This window comes from Camellia sinensis, chromosome 4 (assembly GCF_055761805.1).
Source record: "Camellia sinensis isolate YWXY chromosome 4, ASM5576180v1, whole genome shotgun sequence".
Lineage (NCBI taxonomy): Eukaryota > Viridiplantae > Streptophyta > Magnoliopsida > Ericales > Theaceae > Camellia > Camellia sinensis.
In genome coordinates, this window is record NC_138964.1 from 224,817,690 (window position 1) to 224,843,310 (window position 25,621).

General features: G+C 35.2%; 2 protein-coding genes across 4 annotated transcripts; both read left to right on the top strand.

The window, feature by feature from the left end:
- The first annotated feature begins 8,613 nt into the window (after positions 1-8,613).
- Positions 8,614-20,604, top strand: KUP3 (K+ uptake transporter 3). Of its 3 annotated transcripts, XM_028260509.2 has the most exons (10): positions 8,661-9,015; positions 10,194-10,279; positions 12,727-12,967; positions 13,053-13,298; positions 13,946-13,996; positions 14,110-14,370; positions 14,622-14,674; positions 15,954-16,068; positions 16,164-16,418; positions 19,189-20,604. In XM_028260509.2, exons 3-10 carry the CDS (start codon positions 12,757-12,759, stop codon positions 20,277-20,279), a joined length of 2,283 nt encoding a protein of 760 aa, XP_028116310.2. In that variant the 5' UTR covers positions 8,661-9,015; positions 10,194-10,279; positions 12,727-12,756; the 3' UTR covers positions 20,280-20,604. The 3 variants fall into 3 exon arrangements, with proteins under 3 accessions (XP_028116260.2, XP_028116310.2, XP_082723855.1); XM_028260459.2 differs by lacking the exon at positions 10,194-10,279 and having other exon boundaries at positions 8,614-9,015; XM_082867729.1 differs by lacking the exons at positions 8,661-9,015; positions 10,194-10,279 and having other exon boundaries at positions 10,325-12,967.
- Positions 20,605-22,199: 1,595 nt separating this feature from the next.
- LOC145789963 (Bifunctional inhibitor/lipid-transfer protein/seed storage 2S albumin superfamily protein) lies at positions 22,200-23,335 on the top strand. The gene is made up of 2 exons (XM_082867730.1): positions 22,200-22,754; positions 23,079-23,335. The coding sequence occupies exons 1-2, from the start codon at positions 22,322-22,324 to the stop codon at positions 23,213-23,215; spliced, it is 570 nt and encodes a 189-aa protein (XP_082723856.1). The 5' UTR covers positions 22,200-22,321; the 3' UTR covers positions 23,216-23,335.
- Positions 23,336-25,621: the final 2,286 nt, after the last annotated feature.

Sequence of the window (25,621 nt, forward strand, 5' to 3'; positions counted from 1 at the left end):
GCCAACAAAGGGACTTAAACCATGGCCATGCAAGGCAAGCCGCGAAGGACTAAGGGCACCTAAAACAGTCCCTAGGCAGGTCAAGGTGAGACTAAAAACATGCTTGAACCTAACCAATACAAGCTAGAACAAAGGTCAAAAACATGGAGCATGCAAGGCTACAAAAGGGGTATTACATTACACCTATTAAAACCAAACATGGCATGACTTGGATAGCATAAAACAGAGTTACATCATGGTATAACAAGACCAAAAATGCACTGATACGATGACCCAAAGGCCTAGGCTTTATGGCATGCACAATGATCCATTCATGAGGCATAAAACACAAACTCTTCAAGGCATTTAAAGCATGTCAAATACAGGTGTATGACCAAATTTCATGGACTGAAATAACATTCGAAATGATGGCAAAGCATGCAAACATCACATGTATGGCATGGTAGAGGCCTCAAAACCCAAGGCTAGCCAAAGCATTTACACTATAGCTATACAAAACATGAGTGATATGGCCATGGCAGCCCAAAACAGTCCTAGAACAGCCCAAAATAAGAATAAAATCATGCTGGAGCAAAGCCAAAATATGCTGGAATGATGAGTCAAATCAACATACACATAAGGCTAGCAAGCAAGATTTGTTCTACAAGTATATGGAGCATGCAAAAGATGACCAAACCAACTTTAGACAGAGTTATGTCATGGCAAAACATCACCAAAAACATGCTAAAATGGACTTAACGTAAGCTAGGCAAACATGCTACTTTGATGAGCCACAAATGGGATCACACTACACATATAAGAAGCATGCAAAAGATGACCAAACCTGTAACAACCCTCACTTTGCCTTAGTCATGTTCACATGTATTTATATGATTTTGTCTTGTTAAGTTGCATTCATGAAATCCTGTTTTGTTTTATCTAAGTGTTGCTTGCATGCCTTGTTCCTTGCTTGGTGTGAGTTTAGCCGAGGTCATCTTAGGCCTAGGTCACACCTTTGAATCTCTTATACCTAGGACCATCTTGGAACCACTTTGGTTGACCTCCACCTTCGCCTTGGCATATTGGCCGAGATGTCGTCATCTTGGCCGAGGTGTGCATCACCTAGGCTGAAATGTGTATCATCTACGCCTAGATGTTATCTTTTAGGTATTAGAGATCTTTGATCCCTACACCTGGTGATCTTGTTCCTGGACTGGTATGACCTAGACCAAGGTGTGGCACATCTAGGCCGAGGTGTGGCACAGCTAGGCCAAGTGTTGTCCTTCCTAGCCGAGATCATTGAGACCCTACTTGCCGAAGCTTTGTCCTAGCCGAGATCATTACCCGCCGAAGTGCTCATGTTACCTTACTTGTTGCTTACACTTTGTCATGCTCTTGTCTTATCAATCTCTCACCTTTTTGAGGGGATCTAATCAGCCGTTGCCACGTGTCCCAACAGAGGGTTAAGTCAGCCGGTAGAGTTAGAAATATATCATTTTGTGTCATATCTCTTGCATGGTAGAGAGAGAAGCTCTAGGAAGAGGAGAGGAAGTTGGAGTGAGAGACCTAGATCCCAAGCTTGATCTTTAGAGTTTGAGCCGTTTAATCCGTGTTTTGAGGTTAGAATCTTGATTTACTCTTGTTATTCTTTATGTTGATCCGATTGCATTGTATGATCTAGCATGATTCATGAGCCATGCATTGATTTAAAGTTGTTTTAGAAAGAGAAAATGGTGTTTTTGTGTTCTTGAAGAAAAACCATGTTTTGATCCGAAAGTTTGTATCATGATCCATATTTTTGTGTTTGTTTTCTTAAGATCTTCTAGTATGGGTACCAAGGTCCATGTTTTTGAACTCATAGCATGAAATCCCAGATTTTGTAATAAGAATTTATGATTTTAGCATTCATGTTCTTTATGTTCTTCATGTTCATATTTTTCATGTGCTTCAAGGAAGGAAACCCAGATTTCTAGACTTCACCTTTCCCTAGGTGTGGTCACCGAGACCACTCTTGCCTAGATCTTACACTTAGGCCAAGCATCGTATCTCACCTTGGCCTACCTTGCATGATCACTTGCACCATTAGCCTATCTTGCATAAACACCTCGGCAGACAGCCGTTCGCCGAAGCCTTGGTAACCACACCTTGGCCAAGAGGTGTGGGACCTCGACAAAGACCTGGTTGGTACCCAGCATGTTTTCCCGAGATGAAAAACAGTGTTTTAACTTCCAGCATGTTTTGCTTTGACTTGACCTAGTCTTGAAGGAAATGCCGGGATCATTTGCATTCATGTGAGGCTTGCCTTGAGAGTGCATTCCATATCCATCTTTGAGCATTCTTTCTTGTCTCTTTGAAGTGCATTCAGTAGACTTTGCCATGTGTTTGTAGGACTTGGACCCTTGCTTTAACCCCGACGTCTGAAGAGCTATGTGAGTGGTATTTTTAATAAAGCTATGCTATAAAGTTTTGATAAAGCTTTGCTTTGTTTTAGAAACATATTTGATCAAGCATGAATGATTATCCCTGATTTTTGTATCAAGTATTATATTTGTTTTGATGACATTCTGGGAAAGTCCTTAGTGTCAGGGGACTATAATGCAATTGCACCCTTGTTTTGACAGTCTTTAGTGCCAGGGAACTATAATGCAACTGCACCCTTGTTTTGGCAGTCCTTAGTGCCAGGGGACTATAATGCAACTGCACCTTTGTTTTGCCACTGACGGTTTTCCGCGTGGGTTTGTTTGTTCGGAATGTCATCCTTTGGTATTATGTAGATGTTATTAACATCCAAGAAGCTTTGAAAGATTTGATGGATGAACTTGATTCATCCCTTTGATTTGTAAAGATATGCTATGTATTGTTTTGGAAAAGATCTCGGATATCATTCATTCAAACCTTTATTACTTACACCATTCACTGAGTATCCAAGCTAACCCTTTCCTTATATATATGTAGGTGTTGTGCAGGAAGGCGGTGACGCCTAGGTGTATTTTGCAAGCTTGTTTTGGATTCATACTTTTGCTAGCATCTTGAAGATTATGCTTATTGGCTTGTAGTTTACTTCTTTGTTTATGTCAGCTTGAGAAGCCTTTTGATCAAGATGTATTATATACTTATTTTATTTGTATTTAAGTTGTAAGACCTTGATAAGATGTATGTCATTTCATTTAATCTATGCACAACTCTTATGGACTAATTAGATTGAATTTTATTGCTTCCGCACATTTAAACCCCATATGTATACTCTGATTGTGTGTGAATCCTTGTAAGTTGGCCTTTGGTAATCTCGAATTACTGGCCATCACGACACCATTCTACTATGGGCGGAGTGGGGTCATGACAAAACTAGCCATGGACAGAGTCAAGGCAGGTCCTACAAGCCACAAAAAAAAAAGCCTGAACCAAGCCTCAAAAGTATAGGGATACATGCTCCTTTGATAGGCTAAAAACTCAAGTAAACAAAACAAAAAGGGAGGGGGTCACCCCCCTCTGGTTTTAGGCCTCAAAACCACATGTCTACCACTAAAAATCCACTGGATTTCAGTGGCTAAAAGACCAAACCAAGACTACCTCAAAGGCCTTAAAGCACGGTACAAACAAAGCCAAACAAGGCAAACAAGAGGGTTGTGCACCCTTAACACCAAGAAGACCTTAAACAATCATCAAAAGCACTCAAATACAGAACTTTTTTCAGTTTAAAGCAAGGCCTAAAGCAATATGCAAGGATGGCCAAAATGAGGTACAAAAAAATGCTAAAATGGGGAATATACTCACCCTTGAAGATCAACTTTGAAACCAGCAACCTCAGGGGCCAAAAACCAAGTTTCAGAGCTCAAGTAAAACTTCTAAGAACCTCATCCCAAAGATGATGGTGTATCTCTATGTGTTGTAATGTAAAAGTGCAAGAAAAATGGACTTTAGAACACTATTCTATACAATAAAGAGAGAGAGAATGAGAAATATATATAGAGAGAGAGAGGTCTTTCTTCTCTAAAATGGCTGAACTTCTGCTAAGGAGAGAGGGTCTCTCCTTATATAGAAGAGGAGCAGTGTAAAGCTTGTTGAACAAGCTTGGCAAGAGCTTCATCCTTCCATACACGTGTATGGAGGGAAAATGAGTGAAAACCTGTAATAACCCCAATCTGTAATTAGCTACTAATCTGTATTTAAGGATGTTAATAAGAGGATTAAAATAAATTATGTGTTCATTTCGTAGTTTGCATGATTTTGGCTTTCTATCTGTTACTTGTAGAAATATCTGTTTAGAATTCCGCTTTAATATGAAAATTGAAAGCCTTATCGTCATCCGAAATCGAAATTGATTACATCAATGTGTTATTTGGAATTTTTAGAACGCTATGGCAAATTTTATTAAAGATCGATTCAGAACGATTAATTAAGTTGTGTTTGGTTGGACCAATGTTCTAAGTGTTGTATTATTTAGCATTTCAACTATAAGTGGGCTTTAGACTCATTCTTGAACTCACACATATTTTCTTTGAGTGAAAAATTCTGAGACTACATTTTAAAAAGAGAGAGAGTTCATCTTTAGAGAGAGAGAGAGTGTAGAAATTAAAGAGAATTGAAGGCTTTGGCTTGAACTCATCAAGATTGTGCAAGGATCTAGTTAATTCAAGACTATAGGTATGAATTTAACCCCTAATTTATGAATCTACGTCATCAACATGAAGATTACGAGTTTAAATGTGCACATTGAGCTTAGAATAAGTATTTGAGTTACAATTCATACATACATGCCCATGTAGGTGTTAATTTACCATGTTAGTTTTGTATTTCACCAATTGTGTTGAATATGAAGGTTGAATGGTACATGCATGCATATTTCATCAAGTTTTGTAAGTCAATCCCATGTTTTTGAAGTCTTGAAAAAGAATTTGGAAGAGAAATCCACATGCATGCATGAATATATGGAGTTTTGGCATGTTAAGTTTGATTTTAAGCATCTAAGTTATATTAGTAAGTTATTTGGTGCTTGCATGTTAGAATTGTCATGTTAATCACTTAAGTTCATGTTTTGTAAGAGAATTTCTTACATGCATGGAGCTTATGAGCTCAATTTGATAGTTTCTTGAGTTTTAAATAAAATAGTTTGAAAGATTTTACATGCATGCTTTGTTTCTTAAATTTCAAGATGAACTGTGAGCTTTTGACAAAACCTTGGGCCATGATTTTGTGAAATGATCCTAAATTCTTCATGTTTTACAAGTTTACTATGTTATCTCAAGTTTTGGGGCCTAAGAGATGTGTTTTGGAAGACTGAATTTGAGTTTTGAGCTTGGTGATCAAATCTGGAAATTCCAAAATTTGCATCCACGCTCGAGCGTGGGAGTTCACGCTTGAGCGACCACTCTGAGTGCGTGCACTCCGCTCGAGGGACCAAAAGTCTGCTCAAGCGTGAATTGCAAGCTCCCAGAAGTTTCATGTCTTTTACAGATCGTTCGAGGGAGGGAATATGCACTCGAGCGACCATTCTCATTTTGTATGTCCGCTCGAGCGTGGAAGTTGTAGCTCGAGCGTAGATTGAGACCAACCAGTACTTTCTCCGAGTTTGCAGATCGCTCGAGCGAAGGAAGTCTCGCTCGAGCGACCCCTCTCATTTTGCATGTCCGCTCGAGCGAGAAAAGCTACGCTCGAGCGTGGACCTTATTTTTAGAAATTTGCCTAAGTGTTCCAAGGCATGTTTTGACATCCTCATTGTATCTTAGACATTCCTAAGCTTTAATTAAGCCATAGTAATGAGGTTATGGATTAGAAACACACTAAGGTATGAATGTACTAAGTTAAGGGAATGCAAATAGGTGTGTTTTAAGCAATGAGCTAAGAATTAACAAGAACCAACGTAATGTAAGCTAAGCCGTATTGGCCACTTAAATGCGTAATGATAAGACATGCTTGTGTTATGTATTTTGTGATTGTAGGTAAAGACTTGAGGACTGATTGACCGCTTACTGGAACCACTGTGAGTAATATTTCTGTAAAGATATGTTGATATGAAATTATGTTCCAAACGAAGTGTAATAAGCTATGATTTCTGAAATCATATCTGTTTTCGTAAACGAATAGTCCATGTTTGAAATCTATTATGGCATCCATAGATCGTCCCAAGTCATGGGGGACGGCATGCGGGTCCATGACATACAAGTAATTACGAGATCTCGTTAGCCACTTCATTGTGGTGATATGTGTTTAATCGGTATCTGGAACCGATTACTCTAGTCGGAAGACGTTCTGTGATGTGTGCTATGGGATGTACCATTATTATGTTCTGATATGAGGATGATTATGCTATGATCTGTTTTCTGCTTATGATATGTTCGGATTTCGTTCACTAACCCCTTTACCTTAATGTTATTCACTAGGCTTTAGCTCACTGTTTGTATATATATATGTATACGTGAGCATTCTGGAGCCCGAGCCTGAAGGCTTTTGTTTGGATCTGTGATCCGTTATCAGCCAACCATTGTGCCTCACGTGGAGGTTCTCGAAGCGTCCTGTGTTTAAGTTCTGTGGTTTCTGTTTATATAAGACTTGATTTGATGTCGTTGGCTGTACTTGAAATACTGTAATGTGTGTAGGTATAATATATGAATGATTTTTGATTATGTATATAAAGTTTTAAATATTTTGTTCATATAAGTCAGCACAGCTCATTGGATAATTATATTTATGTATTTGCTTCCGCTAGCCCCCTTAATTTTGTTAATCTGTTCAGAGGCCATCGGTAATCCAAGGATTACTAACTAGTTACGATGCTAAACCTATAGGGACAGGTTTGGGTCGTGACAAAACCAGCTGGCTCAAAAGATCTAGCGTGAAACCTGCTGAGACAAGGGTTCTGCCGGCCATCAGCAGTGGCCGGCAGTGGCTTATTGATAGCCGGCATGCTTCATCAATACCCGGCAGTAACAAAGGCATGGCCGGCAGGGCCAAAATGGGGCCGACAGTGCACCAAGAGAATCAAACTGGAAGGGCCAATACATGGTCCAAAAATTGGGCAGAAAGGATACAGGGTTTGGGAAGTTCAAACCTGTGACATTCCGCCGCAACAGTCGAGTACTCAACAAGCAATCGAACTAGTTGTTGGATGTACCTGCAAGCACAACCAAGTCTTGAAGACGGTCAAAAATGGGGTGTCTACACATAATTAATAAGAAAGGTAATTTAGTAAATTGACAATAATATTATGGGGTGTTTGGGAAAGATTTTTTTAACTTTTTGGGTTAAAATTCACAAAATAATAAAATAGGTTAAAATAATTAATGACACAAAATGACACATCAAATTCATAATCATTTCACTTTTTTTCTTACAAACATCACATCTTATTACAAACAAAACTAACTATATTCTCAAACACAAGAATTATAATCTACTAAAATAGTCAAAAACTAAAATAACCAACTAAAATAACAACTTTCAAAACACCCACTATATTAGACAATAATTAAGTAAAATTTGCAAAAAAAAATTGATGTATATTGAAAAAATAATTGAGAGATTTTTGTAATTTTGATAAAGAAATTTGAATTTATCTTCAAACAATAATTGAACGATGAGATAATGAAAAAAGGGTAAATTACATTGACACCTTATGAGGTTTATGTTTATTACAGTTCGTCCCCTCATCTTATTGAAAACTGCATCCCTTTCCCTGAAGTTTAAAGTTTCATTACAGATTGCTCCCTCTAGCAATTTAATTTTTTTAAATACCAATATTGCCCTCACTAGGTAAATTACATTGGCACCTCTCACATTTTAGAAATTACAATCCCCTCCCAAAGGTTTAAAGCAGCATTACCAATTGCCCCCTCGGTTAGTATTAATTGAAAAGAAAAAATAATTGAAAAAAAAATTAATTAGAAAAAAAATTAATTGAAAAAAAAATTTGTTAGTTAAATTTTTAAATTTCTGTTTAAAAACTGAATTTATGTTTTTTCCTCAAATTTACAAATTGAGACAATCATTTATAAATCAAAAAAATTATTAAACAAGTTTTTATGACAGTTTTTAAAAAAAAATTAAATATAAATTGAAAACTGAAAGCGAAATGGTTACCAAACAGGTCTCGGTAAAAATATCGTAAAATTAATAAATAATTAAATAAGTTACTAACGTAAGAAATGACTTATCAAAAGATTCTTAAGTTATTTGTGGTTTGATTTTTAAATTTTTTTTAAAAAAAATTAAAAATTAATTTGGTTAAGAAATAAAAAATAAAAAATTATTATTATTTTTATATAATTTTTATCTTTCGAGTGTAATAAACATAAATCTCAAGGGGTGTCAGTGTAATTTTTATCTTACGTTAGTTTTTAAACAGAAATTTAAAATTTTGATAACAAATTTTTTTTCAATTAATTTTTTTTTCAATAATTTTTTTTTTCAACTAATACTAACCGAGGGAGTAATTGGTAATGATACTTTAAACCTTGGGAAAGGAATTGTAATTTCTAAAATATAAAAAGATGCTAATATAATTTACCTCGTAAGAATAAAATTGATATTTAAAAAAATTAAATTACTGAGAGAAACAATTTATAATGAACTTTAAGGAGTTGTAATTTTTAAAAAGTGTGAAAAAATTGTAATAAATATAAACCCATGAAAAAAATTACAAAATCGTAGGAGGATAAAGATAAGGATGAAGACGAGATTAGGATTGATATCGCATATCCTTCGCGTATGAGCCGCGTGAGGAGTATGTGAAGGAAGTGACCGATGCTTATTTGCTATATCCTTCACTCATATCTCTCTCTCTCTCTGAACACGGAGAACAACAGATGTGGCGCTCGATTGGGACCTAGGCTCTTAGCAACTGACCGATGCTTATTTGCTATGTTTGAAAATGTACAGGACACACACAGGCACAGACAGAGAGATGAATAAAGATGATTGATAACATAACAGGTTGTTTGTGTGTGGTTTAGTTTGTCCGTTACTTTCGACAACAGGTAGGTTGGTCCGATGGCAATGGAGCCCGAATTTGGAATTTCTACTCCGCGAAACCCTTCTCCGGTTTGATTGAGCCTCTCTTCCCGAATTATTTTTATCATTTCTCTGCATTCCATAGTTTGATTTGTTTTCTTTAATTCCTTATTACCTTCTACTGCTGTCTATTTTGTTGGGTTGGGTTGGGTTGATTTATGCTTGTATTCGTTTGTTTAGATCTTGCATCTCTGCAGAGAAAATAGAACATTTGGTAAAAGTGAATGATGCACAATCTAAAATTTTCCAATTTTTTTCTCCACTATACAGCATCCAAATCCAAACATAACAATAGGGTTTAATGCTTGTTTACAACCAACCTTTATTTTTCACCTTCTCAGAAAACGTCATATTGTTCCACGGGGTAACGATACACCCTAATCGTTTCAGATGACATTTTCCCCTTTCTGCTAGTCGTTCCAATTTAATATGCAAATTCAATTCTAATTATTTCTTAACAAATTCTTTGAGTTTGAATTTCTGTTGTTTTTATTTTTAAATTTTCCAGAGTTGACATTAGAAAGGAGAAAGTAAGCATTTCTAAGCTTGCTTAAGAATTACGAGACTTGCCATGAAGTTTGAATCACTTAGCTGATATTGCAGAAATGCATGAGTAATCTTTACAACCAATTATTCTGAGTGACTACTCAGCAAATGTTTGACATCTTAGTGGCCTTGACCTTTTTGGCTTTTACTAATTGAAATTAGGTTTCTTATAGGAGCCCCTTAGGCCTAGTTTGGTAAGACTAAATAAGTGCACTTTTTGACTTTTTATGAAATATGGGTTGGATTTGGGTTGGGTTTGAAGTGATGTGTTAGAGAGGTGATGTGACTTAAATAAGATGATGTGACTTCAATAGGATAGTGACTTTTTGACTTTTTGTCTTTTTTCAATCATGCCAAACTTGGCCTTAATATATATATATATATACACGTATTTTATAGACAACATATGGGGTTGTCACACTTTTTACTCATTAGGTCAACTTCTTGTTGGTTGGGATCTGACTGTTGTCTCTAGGCTCATCAGTTTGTCATCACATTTGGATTTATTTGGTTAGCTGGTAGCACAATTTATTTATTTATGCACACAGTTAGAATGCTTGCACTCGAACAGGGTGGATGGTACCATTGTGTTTCATGTTGTATGCTTATGCTGCAAAAGTTTTGCTTTAAACATTGTCAATTCTAAACTTTGACATGTGCAGGGTATAAATTCAATAAGGGAATCTGCACAAGTCCAGTTTTGTTGTCACTACTTTTAGGACCGACCTTGAGTTTTATGGGGTCCTAGGTAAACTTTTAAGATTGGATAAAATCAAATTATCCACAATTTTTTTAAATAAATTTGTTAAGTGATTATAACATAAATTAAAATTTTGTTATAAATTTCTTTCTAGCATGCTTAGGGATGGTAACAGGGGTGACTATTAGTTCAATGGTAAAATCTTGGCCTAATAACCTTGAGGTTATGGGTTCAAGTCACAAGGCAACCACTTTGTGCACTATGCTAAAGGTTAGGTGTATACTCAATCTTTTCTCTCCCAAACACACATTAATGTGTATTAATTAGGCGTTGTTCTGCTTAGGGATGGTAACGGGTCGGGTTTTTATTGGGTTTTGCGCGCGAATTGTTGATTTTAAACTCAACTATTTTACTAATACAATTTAATATTTTACTCTAACCCTAACAGCTTTAACCTACCTACCCCTATACTTTACCCGACACAATCAATACTGTCCCAAACCTTTTTTTTATTCAAATCAGGTTGGAATAAATACAATCAGGTCGGGTAACCCCAAGGGGTTTGCCTGGTGGCAAGGTCTTGGGTCTTGGGGGGTGTGCTCCCTCTAAGGTGCAGGGATCGTGCCAATAAAATTATAAAAAAAAAATACAATCAGGTCGGGTAATTTTCCCATGCAATTTTCTATTAATACAAGTTGTTTAAGAAATTCTCTTGCAATTAATTCTAACTCTCCTAAAGTTCCTATTTGTTTTAAGCCATGAATTTAAATTTTTTTGGCTTTTTCAAGGTTTTCTATCCTAAAACAATTAATATTAACTCACCTAAAATTCCTATTTGTTTTTGGCTGTCTTGGTGGCCTTCACCCATGGCTAGGCATGCTAGTTTTGGCATTAAATTGCAATTCTAAGTCTTTTTATTATTTTTGATATATGTTGTGGTAATATGATGTCTATGGTTTTGCATTTATCAGTGCACTAGTCCATCACGTCATTTTCAAGTATTTTACACCATGCAGACTGTATTTCACATCTCCTAAGCTGATGAATGCTGCATACATATTAGGGACAAGTAAAAGTGTGCCGAACCTGCATCTTATGCATAGTTAACTGATTTTGAAGACCAACATCATGGACTAATGGGGAGTCAAACATAATTAGTGTGTTTGGTTTGAGTTTTTTGGATTAAGTTTTTTGAAAATTGAGTTTTTTGGTTTTCGTATTTTTTAATTTTTAGTGAATATTTTTAAAATTTTAAACATTTTTTTGTACTTTTTTAGATGTACCTTACTTAGATGTATCTAAAAAGTAAAAAAAATTGTATAAAAAAATTGTATAAAATATTTCAAAAATTAATAAATACATAAAAATACAAAAAAAATGTACTGAATTTTCGTAATTTTTTTTTGTATTTTTGATATTTAGTAAATTTTTAAAAGGTTTTTTTCACAAATTTTTTACTTTTTAGGTAAATTTATGTTAGATATGTCTAAAAATTGAAAAAAATGCTTAAAATATTAAAAAAATTCAGTAAAAACAAAAAAATACGAAAAATAAGAAAGTAGAACTTTTTAAAAAGTGTTTTTGGAAAACTCTAACCAAGCATATTGAATAGTATCTCAAGTTGATGACGGAATCTTATGTTTTGAGGTGACAAACCTTATTTGCATGCATGCACCATAGCATGTTACTGATTCAATTCACTTAGGATTATCATTATCATGTTCCATGAACAAATGGGGAAGCCAGAAGTGGCTCCTTTTTGTATCTTTTGTCTGCCAGTGATAAGCTTGAGTAAGCTAAGTAGGATTATATTAGAACCAAAATTACTTACTATGTTTTAGAATCTAAATGTATAAGATTAGAAATGAGTGAAATTGTTAATAATGATGATGAACAAATACCAAACAACAACCATTTTCAGTATCTTGAAATGCTTGTTCCTATGGCGTAGAGATTGATTTTGACATTTTTTTTAATGGAATTAGAGTAGAATGGACATAGTAACATGCATTAGGTGTCTTGTGTGCCTACGAGCTCAACCATGCTTTGTAAGGTACCTGTTTATGAAACGACTGTAAATGGATTAGCGCAATGAGAATGAGTAGTGAGACAAGAAAGATAGGGTAAGCAACAAAGGCATTTTGAAAAACTTAAAGGTAACACGAATGTATGAGAGAAGCTTACAACTTCTGAAGAAATGGCCCTAGATGAGTTGCATGATGAGAGAGTATAAGGCTCATAAAAAAAAATTGATGAGAAAGGATGGATCCTCACCAACACATACAAGCCATGTGCACTGGGTAATCCCAGGAAAAATCAAACCTGAGATGTCTGGTCACTGGCCAACTTACCTTTCTTGGATTTCCCTGTTCTGTCTTGTTTGCAATATCTATGGTTTAACGTCATATTAATGTGAACAGTTTATCATGTTTGAACAATGCATCAATCCAATGAGTTTTGAACTTGAACTGAACTTAATATATGTGGCCTTGCAGTATTCATGGGTGAATCTCTCGAGGAATCTAATGCTAGCATACCAAAGCTTTGGTGTGGTATATGGAGACTTGAGCACTTCACCTCTTTATGTTTTTAAAAGCACATTCATAGGGAAGTTGCAGAATCACCAGGATGAGGATGCAATATTTGGTGCATTTTCATTAATTTTTTGGACCCTGACGTTAATTCCTTTGCTCAAATATGTGTTATTGGTATTGAGTGCCGATGATAATGGCGAAGGTGCGCCTAGACTTTCTTTTAATGAAATGCTCATTGATAAGGTTTGTCTCTGGTTATATTTTACCAAATCTAATTCAATTATCAGGTGGGACATTTGCTCTTTACTCGCTGCTTTGCAGGCATGCAAAGTTTAGTTTACTTCCCAATCAACAAGCGGCTGATGAGGAGCTGTCTGCTTACAGATATGGCCCCTCAAGACAGGGTCCAGGTTCTTCATCACTGAAGAGATTTCTTGAAAAGCACAAAAAAGTGCGGACATCTCTACTTATTGTGGTGTTATTGGGGGCTTGCATGGTCATAGGTGATGGTGTGATTACTTCTGCAATTTCAGGTAACTTAATCTTAAGTCATTTATGTTTTCAAGTGGAATAACCTGAAATTTCTTACATATTGTTATCATCCACAGTTTGGCTTTTGTAGTTGAATCCATGAATTTATATTTCCTAAATTGCTTTGCAAATCTACATTTTGAATTCTAATTTGTTTCACCAGTGGGACAATAAGCAAAAGTAATTGATGTTATATTTCGTTGTTTTTATTTTTAATTTTTTTTTTTATTTCTGTGTTTTTGAACTGTACCGATCACCCAACTCACACGTTATGATGTGTCAATTCTGCTTATCATGCGATTCTGTTGGTCTGACAAACTTACCATAGGTTATGCACCAAAACTACTTACTGCAATACTTGTCCTACATTGTAATTGTATCATTAGATGGTTGGGTCTTCTGGGTTCACCTTGCTGCCTATTCTGGTTATGGAAATAATTTTATCTCCCAAATATAGGATTTTATCTGCTGAATGTTCTGTTAGTAGCATTTTCCTTTTTGCATGCGGTTTTATTTAGAGACTTAGATTTTCAATGGTTTGTTATTCTTGGTTTCTTTGAGAAATATGGAAGTGCAGAACCCGTGTCTTTTTTAATTTTCTTGTGGATCAAAGAGGTCTAACATTGGGCTCATGTTTTTTTTATTGCAGTTCTGTCATCAGTATCAGGGCTTCAAGTTACTGAACATAAGTTGACCGAAGGTAAGGTGTTGATTCAGTTTTAGTTTCACCATTTATATCTGTTCACAATCTAACTGGGATTTCCATGTGCTGACTTTGTTTTTCTTATCGTTTGTGCTACTTTTTATATGTAGGTGAATTGGTATTGCTTGCCTGTGTCATATTGGTTGGACTATTTGCATTGCAGCATTATGGCACTCACAGGGTAGCTTTTGTGTTTGCTCCAATTGTTATTATCTGGTTGATATCAATTTTTTCCGTTGGGCTGTACAACACTATACATTGGAACCCAAAAATTGTACTTGCAATTTCTCCACATTATATCGTGAAGTTCTTTAGTGAGACTGGTAAAGAAGGATGGGTTTCGCTTGGAGGGATCCTTCTATGCATAACAGGTATGTTGGAACTGTGCACTAGTGACTTGTTTCAGGTTTACAGATATGCTTAGTATTGCAGGTATGGAAAAATGAAGTTTAGTTTTTCTTCTCTCTTTTTTTGGTTGAAACAGTTTAGTCATTTTCACGAATCTAGACAGTGGTTAGTATTTGTTATACATATACAATTCATTACTTCATGAAACTAAGAATACTGATTATCCTTCCTTGAATTGTGCCTCCTAATCGCTGAGCTTTGTTGGGCTTGTCAGGTACTGAAGCTATGTTTGCAGATCTTGGCCACTTCACTTCCTTGTCCATAAGGGTAAGTCCTAATCTGATCTGTATTCTGGAAATAGGAATTACTGAGGCCAGATGTTGATAACAATAATAGGTTACTGGTAGTGGTATTCTGATGCTGGGTTGAGGACCCACCATATTTTCCAGTCCTGTTAGGTCTCAAATGCATTATTTTATTGTTTAGTCTATTGCATTGTGTGGAGAGTCGGAAACTAAAGTTTGAAACAGGTAATATAGGTCAAGCATTACCACTGCTGCTGGTTCTCTTATTATTATTATTTTTGCATTCAGTTATTACTATCTCACATAAATCCTGGAGAATTGGAGGTTAGCGGCTTCACTATGAACGAGGGGAATGGATGAGTTGTTAAAATGTGAACTCTGTGAATTAGTATATTGTCTTTTGTTTTAAAAAGAAGTGTCATGGATATTTTTGGAAGAATACAGGGAATGTCTACAAAATGTCATATATCTACTGCTGGTTCTATACTCCAACCGTGGTTTGCAGGCCTCACATGTCTAAACACTAGAGGCATGGCATGTGCATAGAGCGTGGATATTTTTGGAAGAATACAGGGAATGTCTACAAATGTCATATATAAAGCATTTCCTTTTTCTTTTTTCTTCTTCCTTTTTTTTTTTTTTTTTTTTTTTTTTTTTTTGTGCGCGCGTGTGGCATTCAGTTATTACTTTATCAAATCAATCCTGGAGAATTTGATGCTAGTGGAGTTGCTATAATGAGGGGAATGGATAAGGTGTTAAAATGTGAATTCCATGAAATTAGTATATTGTCTTCATAGATACTTCCTATGCTGCTGGGTGTCGTTAACATGTAGGCAGGGATATGTACCTTACACGTCATGACTCATTGGAAGTTGCACGTAGCCTTCAGGGACATGTGTAGGTCCATGTGTTAGGTCATAAACGGAACTACATTGAAGGAATTGCGTGCATCTCGTATATGCCCCCATCCTAAAAATCAAGCCTGCCGAACTTACACCCATTGAACTGTTCCATCTCTTCCCCATTCTCTCTTAGCTTGACTGTTCCATCTCTTCCCCAGTCCTCCTCTGGATGACGTGTTCTAGCACTCTCCGGTGAACTTCTGATCCCTATCACCCCAATCACATTCTTCTCTTTTAAAAAGAGCTGACATGGATATTTTTCGAAGAATACATGTAATGCCTAAAACATTGTGCCCTGTGTATATAAATTGTATGGACATCATATAATTTACTACAATAGTACATATCCATTTTAATTATGTACAGTTAGTGATCTGAACATTCTTCTTATCTGTGCAGCTTGCATTTGCATTTGTTGTATACCCCTGCTTGGTTGTGCAATACATGGGCCAGGCTGCTTTCCTGTCTAAAAATACCTCATCCATTCCTAACAGCTTCTATGACTCAATACCTGGTTTGTTCATTTTCACCACACTTGGAACTTTGAACATTTTGTTGATTAAGCCAAATTTTGTCTTGATCTTCTTTTGATCGTTGGTTATCTTGCAGATGCTGTATTTTGGCCTGTCTTCATTATTGCTACTCTAGCAGCTATTGTTGGAAGTCAAGCTATCATCACTGCAACGTTCTCCATTATCAAGCAATGCCATGCCCTTGGTTGCTTTCCGCGAGTCAAGGTTGTGCACACCTCAAAAAATATTTATGGGCAGATATATATACCAGAAATTAACTGGATCCTCATGATCATTACTCTTGCTATAACAATTGGGTTCCAGGATACAACTTTAATTGGAAATGCTTATGGTAAGAATCAATTTGGGAATTGCATGATCTCTCTCTTTCTCATAAATCTTTGAGCATTATATTGATCTTGCCTATAGCTTATTTATATTTCCAAAACTAGTTTTCCAAGTCTTGCTTTATTTATTAATGTCATCTTCATATTTCTGTTTCATAATCTGACCTGTGCACACACAAACACATAGGACACATGCAATGTATAGACATAAGCATGTGTCACAGATATGGAGACCTGAATGATGCTGTCTATTTTGGCCCCAATTAAAAGAAAAAGAAAAAATGCATCAAAAAAAGCAGAAATGTGGACATACATGTAAGCATGTGCTACATAAACAGACATTGCACTCTAGCTCTCCGACCCCACCCTAAAAGCATGTGTCACAGGACACATATATAGAGACCTGAATGACCCATTTGCCCCCAAATTAAAGAAAAAACCCACATCAAAAGGAAGAATAAGAAACGTCTTGACATACACGTAAGCATGTGCAAACAAATAAAATAAAAAAAAAAGGTAGAAAGTATTAGATCATGATGTGCATACTTGCGAGCTGCACAGAAACACTTATTTCTAGCTCCATTGAGGTTTCTGACAAATACATGGACCTCCCCTGTAGTTTCAATAATTACAAAAACCTCCCCTATTTTAACTAACAATATCAAGATTTCCCCAATCCGTTAGTTTTGCACAAACAACATTACTTGTCTATACAAAATGACCATATTACCCTTTAATTTAAGTGTGAAAAGACGAAATACCCTACAAAGTATGCTGTTTTACTTTTTTAACCCAAGCCACCATCCATTACTTCTCTATTTCTTTCTTTTCTTTCATTGTCCTATTTCTTTCATATCTCTCCTTCTCTATCTTCCTAACAGTGAAATCAAACCCTATTCTCTCTCTCTCTCTCTCTCTCTTTCTCTCTCTCAACCCAACCCAATCCAACGGTGCCTCTCTTTTTGGTCTCCGACTCCGACGAGGAGACCACCGACGACGAGATCGGACCTCTTTTTTTCTCTTGTGACGACGACCAACGACCCTCACCACACCCAACCTAACCTACCCTCTCCAAACAAACTCTACAATCAGACTACCACCAACACTTGTTTCTCCTTTTCTGCAATCGAACAACCACTGTAGAGTATAGTTCTGAATCGCACAAATCCAAACCAAACCCAAAGAGGTGATGGTTGGTATGGTTGTAATAGTGGAGGAAAAGATTGTGGCTGAGGTAAATGCAACGATGGTGGTTTCAAAGGCGAAAAGGGGTTGTGTTGCTAGATTGGTGTAAGAGATGGTAAGGGATAAGATTAAGCTTGCCTTTTACTCACTCCACAAATTCCCTCAGTTTTTGGAGTCCAGACAAGAGGTTTCAATTTCCAACTAGTCTCTGCCTTGCTGATATAATTTATTTGATTATTAGATTTTGATTTTGTATGGGAAAATTATTTGGTGGTGTTTGGCCAATTTTCTGTTGTTCTTTATTTGATTTGTATGGATTAAAATAATGGAATCTAATATTGTTGTATTGATTTTTAGTACAAAATAACTTGGAACTTTTGTAATGAATAATATATGAATATCAAACCCACAGAGGTGATGGTGGTTATGGTTTTAATAGTGGAGGGAAAAGGTTATGGCTGAGGTAAACGCAACAATGTTGGTTTCAAAGGTGGAAAGCGGTTATGCTGCTAGATTGGTGTAAGAGATGGTAAGGAATGAGATTAAGCTTGCCCCAGTTTTGGGAGTCAGGACAAGAGGTTTCAATTTCCAACTAGTCTCTGCTTTGCTGATGTAATCTGTTTGATTGTTAGATTTTGATTTTGTTTGTGAAAATTATTTGGTGGTGTTTGGCCAATTTTATGTTTTTATTTGATTTGTATGGATTAAAATAGTGGAATCTAATATTTTTGTATTGGTTTTTATTACAAAACAAGCTGACACTTTTGCGATGAATAATATATAGAGAGTTTTTTTTAACACCACCAAATCCACGATCACAGATTTGATGGCTGAATGGTGGTTATTGTAAGTTGTGGGTGGTGGCTTTGGGAGATGGGGTCACTTGGTAATTTTATGAATAAATGGTTGAGTGGTGGTTATTATAAGTTGTGGGTGGTGGCTATTCTGTGGTTTGTAACAGGAGCAATGTAGATAAGAAACAAGGTAGGACGAATAGAGGAGAGAGAGAAATAAGAGATGGATGGGTTCAAGACACTTAAGGGTATTATAGACATTTTAGTATTTATCTTTGATGACATCAGCATCTTCTGTTAGTCATATGAACGGCAGTCAAAAAATGGGAGAATCTTGATATTGTCAATTAAAGTAGGGGATGTTTCTGTAATTATTGAAATCACAGAGGAGGTTCCTGTATTTGTCAGAAACCTCAGGGAAGGTAAATGTAATTTACCCAATTTATAAATAAAAGAGAAATGTGAAGTTACTTGTAACTTCTAAGCACTCCTACACATAAACACATGGATGCACACATACAACCACACATTTGCACTCTATCTTTTGCTATTGCTTGAAAATTTGTTAGATCATAAATATAGATTATATTGGTAACCGAACCAATTTACCATTAGGAATGTCCATTTGGGGAGCTCCAAGCTTCTTTGCATCTGCCATTCATATGACACAGGCAGGAGAAAAGCTTTGCCTTCCTTTCTCTGTGTCTAGTCAGTTTCTTATTGAGTGTCTTACCTTTCTGCTGTTTTGTTTGTTTTAACGGATTATCTTTCTTATTGTCTGGTTTTTGATTCCCAGGTCTCGCTTGCATGACAGTTATGTTTATCACAACTGGTCTCATGGGACTTGTTGGACTCTTTGTCTGGCAGAGAAACATTATACTAGTTACAGCATTCCTTCTCCTTTTTGGGTTTATTGAGGGTGTCTACCTGTCATCTGCACTCATAAAAGTTCCTCAAGGCGGATGGGTCTCTCTCGTTCTTTCTTCTGTCTTTCTGGTTATCATGTGTGTCTGGCACTATGGAACCCGCAAGAAGTACAACTTTGATCTTCACAACAAAGTTCCTTTGAGATGGATACTTGGCCTGGGCCCTAGCCTTGGTATTGTCCGTGTGCCTGGAATAGGCCTCATATACTCAGAATTGGCGACAGGAGTGCCTGCAATCTTCTCTCACTTTGTGACAAACCTCCCAGCATTCCACACCGTATTGGTTTTTGTTTGTGTAAAATCTGTTCAGGTACCCTATGTCTCATCTGAGGAACGATTTCTTATTGGTCGCGTATGCCCAAGACCCTATCGGATGTACCGTTGCATTGTGAGGTATGGGTATAAAGACATTTCACGAGATGATGGAGACTTTGAGAACCAGCTTATCCAAAGTATAGCGGAGTTCATCCAGATGGAGGCTGTAGAACCAAGTTTATCGAGCTCAGACAATGCATCATTTGATGGGAGGATGGCTGTCATAAGCAGCACCAGAACCATTGAATCAAACGCATGCCTAATAGTATCTGAGCAAGAGGATTTAGCTGCGAACAACTCAATCCAAAGTAGTAAATCTTTAACCCTCCAGAGTTTGCGATCGTGTTACGATGACGAAAGCCCGCAGATGAGGAGGCGCCAAGTGAGGTTTCAATTGCCACAGAGGCCTGGGATGGATCCATCGGTTAGAGAAGAGCTAATGGACTTGATCCAAGCAAAGGAAGCAGGGGTTGCCTATATAATGGGGCATTCTTACGTGAAGGCGAGGAGAACTTCATCATTTTTTAAAAAGTTTGTTATTGACATTGCATATTCATTTCTTCGTAAGAATTGCAGGGGCCCTGCTGTGGCGCTTCACATTCCCCACATCAGCCTTATTGAAGTTGGCATGACATATTATGTTTAGCGGTTTGATCATATTGTTGAAGGAAACTAGTCTCCACAATGCCTTTTTGGCTATATTTCTTGAAAGAAAGAAAGAAAAAAGACGCATGTTGTGGACAAAATTTCTTTGCCAAATGGCAGTTGCATGGTATCACTCTCACAATTTAGATGGACTCGAAGCTGCTCTACTATTTTTTTGGCTTCTCTGTTTGGGTTGTTATATCTTCATCTTCTGTATATAGATAAGGCTTTGTTCACAATAAAGGACAGTTGAAGAAGAACGGGTATATTTCCAACTTGCGTTTTGTTTTTGTGGATTTGAAATAAATCTTCCGACTGCTTTCTAACTATTGTGATACAATTTGAGGGGGTGAGGTGTGGGTAGGTTTTGTTTAAATGTGTTGTTGCTCCATGAACCAAATGTGTGCCAGAAAAAAGGTTTCTGGGTCAGATTGGGGAAAATCTAGACATGAGCTGGGGTGCAGGTCGTGTACAAGGAGAGTGATATTCCCCGCACTCACTCACTCTCTCTCTCTCTCTCTCTCTCTCTCTCTCATGGTGGATTTATCCATGCGAAATGTAGGACTATGGGCATTGGCCTATGGGTGGGCATCGATCCGACCAGGTTAGGTCGGGGCTAGATTTGCACGCTATAGCAAAGCAAGGATATATGTATTATCTGAAGTTTGATTTGACTCACTATTTTACTTAGATGTTTTTTGGCAATTCAATATTTTAGTTTAAAAGTCAAAAAATTACTAAAAAAATTTAATAGCCAACAACTTATATTAAAATGCTAAAGATATCCTTTTTTTCTCTATTTTTTCCACATATTTATGTAAAAAATTAAAAAGTTATTCTAAACATATTAATTTTTTTATTTCATATTTTAACTAAACAATCAAAAAGTTACTAAAATAGATTGTTTCTAAACGAGATCCTAGTTTAGCTATCAAGACTAATTCTAAAGTAACTATTAAATTTCAAACCCACATAAATAACTCGGTATATATATGATTTTAAAATTTTGAAGGGCTATTAAATAAATTTAGGCCATTAAAAAAATTTATTTGTTATTTATTGTGAACCTTTTAACAAATGTTTGGATTTAAATTCTAAAAAAAAAAAAAACATATAATAATGCACATCCATTACATGAATGTAAATAATAGTTGGTGTGTTATTGGCTTAACAATATTTCCAAACGCAAGTACATACGAGAGAAATTCCTTGCCAATAATTTGACTTTCTATTTGTCCCATTTACATACTAGATTGTATATTGTTCAGTCTTTATAATTTGACTTTCTATTTTTCCCGTTTACATACCATTATAGATTGTATATAAATAAATAGGAAGTGGTCCCGTTCAGTCTTTAATTTAAACTGGACGGCATTGCTTAGGCTCGTGAGATTCATTATAAGTTTTGCTTCCATGATTCGAACTGTTTATTTTGTTATACATTTCGTGTATTTCATTAACACAAAAAAAATTAAGTCGGTCCGATAATCGTAACATGTTCAATTCGCATAGATTATGATTATCGAATCAATCTAATTTTTTTTTGTGATTGATATACAAGAAATATGCGATAAAATAAACGATTTGAATCATTAAAATAAGATCTGTGGTAAATTTACGGCCCAACAGGGCCATCTATGTTCAACTAGTTCCTTAAGATGCTTAGCTTCTTTCAATTTCTTATTGTGAAGTCAATTGGATCTTTGTTTTGTGCGCATGGATATCTTTCTTTTTCTCTTTAAAATTATTTCTGAGATGACAAATTTTGTTGTTGTTTTTCAAAAGAAGGAAAGTAGCTCAACCTATTCAACGGTCTTGTATACCGCCTTTGTTCATCCTGGCTCCAATTAAAAGAGTCAAATACAAGGCCATCAGTTGGATCACCAACTCCATCCAACAACTGCATGATGGCATGTAAAGCTCCTCTATCTCTGTGTGTGTGTGTGTGTGTCATATATATAATACAGAGAGAGATCATCATAAAAAACACAACACAAAATTGAAGTTAGTACAGTACAGTACAGTACAGATAATTAATTAAAGATGGGGATGATGAGGAGGAGGAGGTTTAACATTAACTTGTGTAGGGCAGGCAGTGAAAGTGAGAAATGGATTGTTATGGTTATGGTTGTGTTGGGTATCATGATGATGATTACAGATCAGTGCTGGGCTCAACCACAACCACAACCACAACAACAACAACACCAACAACAGGGCAGTAGTATAACGTCGTGCGTAAACCAGCTTATTCCATGCTTCAACTACCTTAATCTTAGAGGGAGCCATGACAACCCACCAGATAGTTGTTGTAATCCTCTCAAATCTGTGATTAAATCAAACCCTGAATGCTTATGCAGTATGATTAGCATCAAGGCCACCAATGCAGCTCAGCAGTACGGCATCAACCTAACCGACGCTCAGCAATTGCCCGGCAGATGCGGCCAGCATGTTAACCCCATCGCCTGCCTTACTACAGGTATACCACACGCACACATATATATGTACTCCCACACTCCATTCCTTTTTCCTGTGTTTTGGATCACAAATTTTGGACAGATTTTAAATATGAAAACGAACATTTTTCTCATATTTTCTTTTCTCTTTTTAAATCTTTATACAAATTCATAATCTAAACACAATTTATAATCGAGTCAGATGCAAGTTTCTCTAGCAAATTACATACTGTTTTTGGCAAATTTTTTTACTTGTCATTCATATATATTCCACTTTCTTAGTCATGAGATTCTCGGATTCAAATTTCATATCTATCCTAACTGTAGTATTAATTGATGAATTGCAGGTTCACCCAATTCGAAGAACTCAGTTACAAATTCTGCAAGTTCATCATCATTGGTCTCGTCTCAAAGCATCACGTCCATGCCCATGGCAGCTTTATCCATTATTTTTTCTTTCTTATTTCTTTGGAGGAGTATGTGATAATTACTAATTCTTGGCAAAACAAGATGTGTTATTTGATTACAGGAACTTTTACACCTGTGTTTGATTTTAATAAAAATAGTGAGACAGACAAGAGTGGCAGTACTTGTAGTATTTCAATATTAAGGCCAAGTTTGACCTCTACTAAATAATACAAAAAAGTCAAAAAGTCACTATCTTATTTAAGTCATATCATCTTATTTAAATCACATCACCTCTCTAACACATCACATCAAACCCAACCCATATAAACCAATAAGTCAAAAAGTATATTTTTTTAAAACATTCCAAACCAACCCTAAATTCTCACTATGAAGCTTATATTTTCAGAAAAAGCATTTCTACTACACCACCTATTTTAATTTAATTTAATTCTAAAGTCCATTTCTCTGGTCTACAGTAGGGGTGGTGATATGTCGGACTGGCCTAGGGCCACACTACATAATAAGGGACTTTATTTTTGTCCAAGCCCGGCCCGATCTTAACATCAGGCCTCTACATCTGTCAAACCCTAGCTCAAAAAAAATTATAAATTTAAAATCCATCCATTGAACTATATATTAAAAAAAAAATAAAACATTTCATAATTAAATTCAATAATACATTATATTTTTTAAATAAATATATTAACATCATTATAAATGAAAGGATTTTGGGTATAAATTAAAGGAATTCTTAAATAAATTCAATCACACACCACCACAAATGAGAGTTTTAATAAAATCAATAAAGATAAAGTTTAGATCATAACTGGCCAAACAGGGCTAGACTGTGTTATAATTAATTTAATGTATTATAATTAATTTAATAACAGGCCAAACAGGGCTAGACTGTGTTAAAAATATAAATCTCAAGGCCAACCCATTAATATATTGGGCTAAAAATGTTACCCAACCCTACCTAATAAACTATACAACAATGTTAGGTGGCCTGAAAAAATATGGCTCGAATGACTTAAAACACTCAAAACGACATCATTTTAATACATTTAAACCATTCAAAGTACAAAAATTCAGACCATCAAACATTTTCCTAACCTATAATACATCATTTCCAAATCCTAAAAAAATAAAACGGAATCGGGGAACCAATGGCCCAATGCCCACCCCTGCTGTAAAGTGCTGAGGGTTGGTTCTCTTTTGAATACCTTTCTGTGTTTTAGATAAGACCAGACCAACTCGTCTTTTTATTATCAAAATGGCAATGATAAAGTTAAAATATCAATTTTGACAATGTTGGGTGCAAATGTCATTTTGATACATCTAATGCCTCGTTTAGGAATAGATTTTTTTAGTAATTTTTTGACTTTTGAATAAAATATGATGTGAAAAATTAGTATGTTTGGGATGATTTTTTGACTTTTACGAAAAGATATGGAAAAAATAGAGAAAAAATAAAATAATAAAATCTTTGACTTTTTTGTATGAATTGTTGGCTTCTTAATTTTTTTAGTAACTTTTTAACTTTTTGGCTAAAAGAAGCACTTGCCAAACGAGGCCTAAATCAAAATATTAAAAACTATGATGAAAAATGAAAGTAGTAAAAAATATGATGATTTTTTTTTTTCAATTTTTTAGAAAGTATTTTATATTAATTTAAATGACAACTAAAATATGCTTGTTAGTTTGAAAACATTATTTTTTAGATAAATTACATTTACCTCTCCTGAGCTTTCTGACAATTACAGAGATCTCCTATGTGATTTCAATAATTACACTAATCTCCCTTACTTTTGAAACTAATATCAAGATTCTTCCACTGTTCGGTTATTTAATAGAATTTACTGATGTCATACCAAAAATGACAAAATTGCCCATTAATTACTTTATTTATTCAAATGACAAATTTCACTCGTCTCTCCTGAGGTTTTGCATATATATTATCACAAACTCATACATATTTTATCATTATTTAATAAAATTCTTTAATTTCATGCAATATTAAATAAAATATTTAAATTGTTAAGACATTATTAAATTATTTAATGCAAATATTTTTTTAATTTTTATTGATAAAATACTTAAAGATATATAATATCTCTAAAGTTAATGTTAGATAACATCCCAATAATATAATATTATTTCACACCACATAAATAACTTAAAATTTATTATTTTAAGTAATGCATTTATTATTTGAATTTTTTTTAAAGTTAAAATAAATAGATTTATTTTTTTGGGGCAAGTTGCATTACTTATTTATTCATATGTAAAAAAATTATTATTTTATCTTTTATCAATCATATATTATTCTCAAATTTTAATTTTTATCTTTGAGTCATTAAATTTATAGTTGATGCATATTTAAAAAAATGCAGGTCAATATTTTTTACATGATTAAAAAAAATAAAAAATAAAAATAGAAGTAAAAAATTTAATTGCCTCACAATAAATTAAAATTAGTTAA

Bases quoted from the DNA above. Each gene is read 5' to 3' on its own strand.
- LOC145789963 (XM_082867730.1), top strand. From the start codon at position 22,322: ATGGGGATGATGAGGAGGAGGAGGTTTAACATTAACTTGTGTAGGGCA. The intron at 22,755-23,078 runs GTATACCACACG...GATGAATTGCAG, and splicing joins CATCGCCTGCCTTACTACAG to GTTCACCCAATTCGAAGAAC.
- KUP3 (XM_082867729.1), top strand. From the start codon at position 12,658: ATGTTTGAACAATGCATCAATCCAATGAGTTTTGAACTTGAACTGAAC. The intron at 14,675-15,953 runs GTAAGTCCTAAT...TTATCTGTGCAG, and splicing joins TCACTTCCTTGTCCATAAGG to CTTGCATTTGCATTTGTTGT. The intron at 16,419-19,188 runs GTAAGAATCAAT...TTTGATTCCCAG, and splicing joins TTTAATTGGAAATGCTTATG to GTCTCGCTTGCATGACAGTT.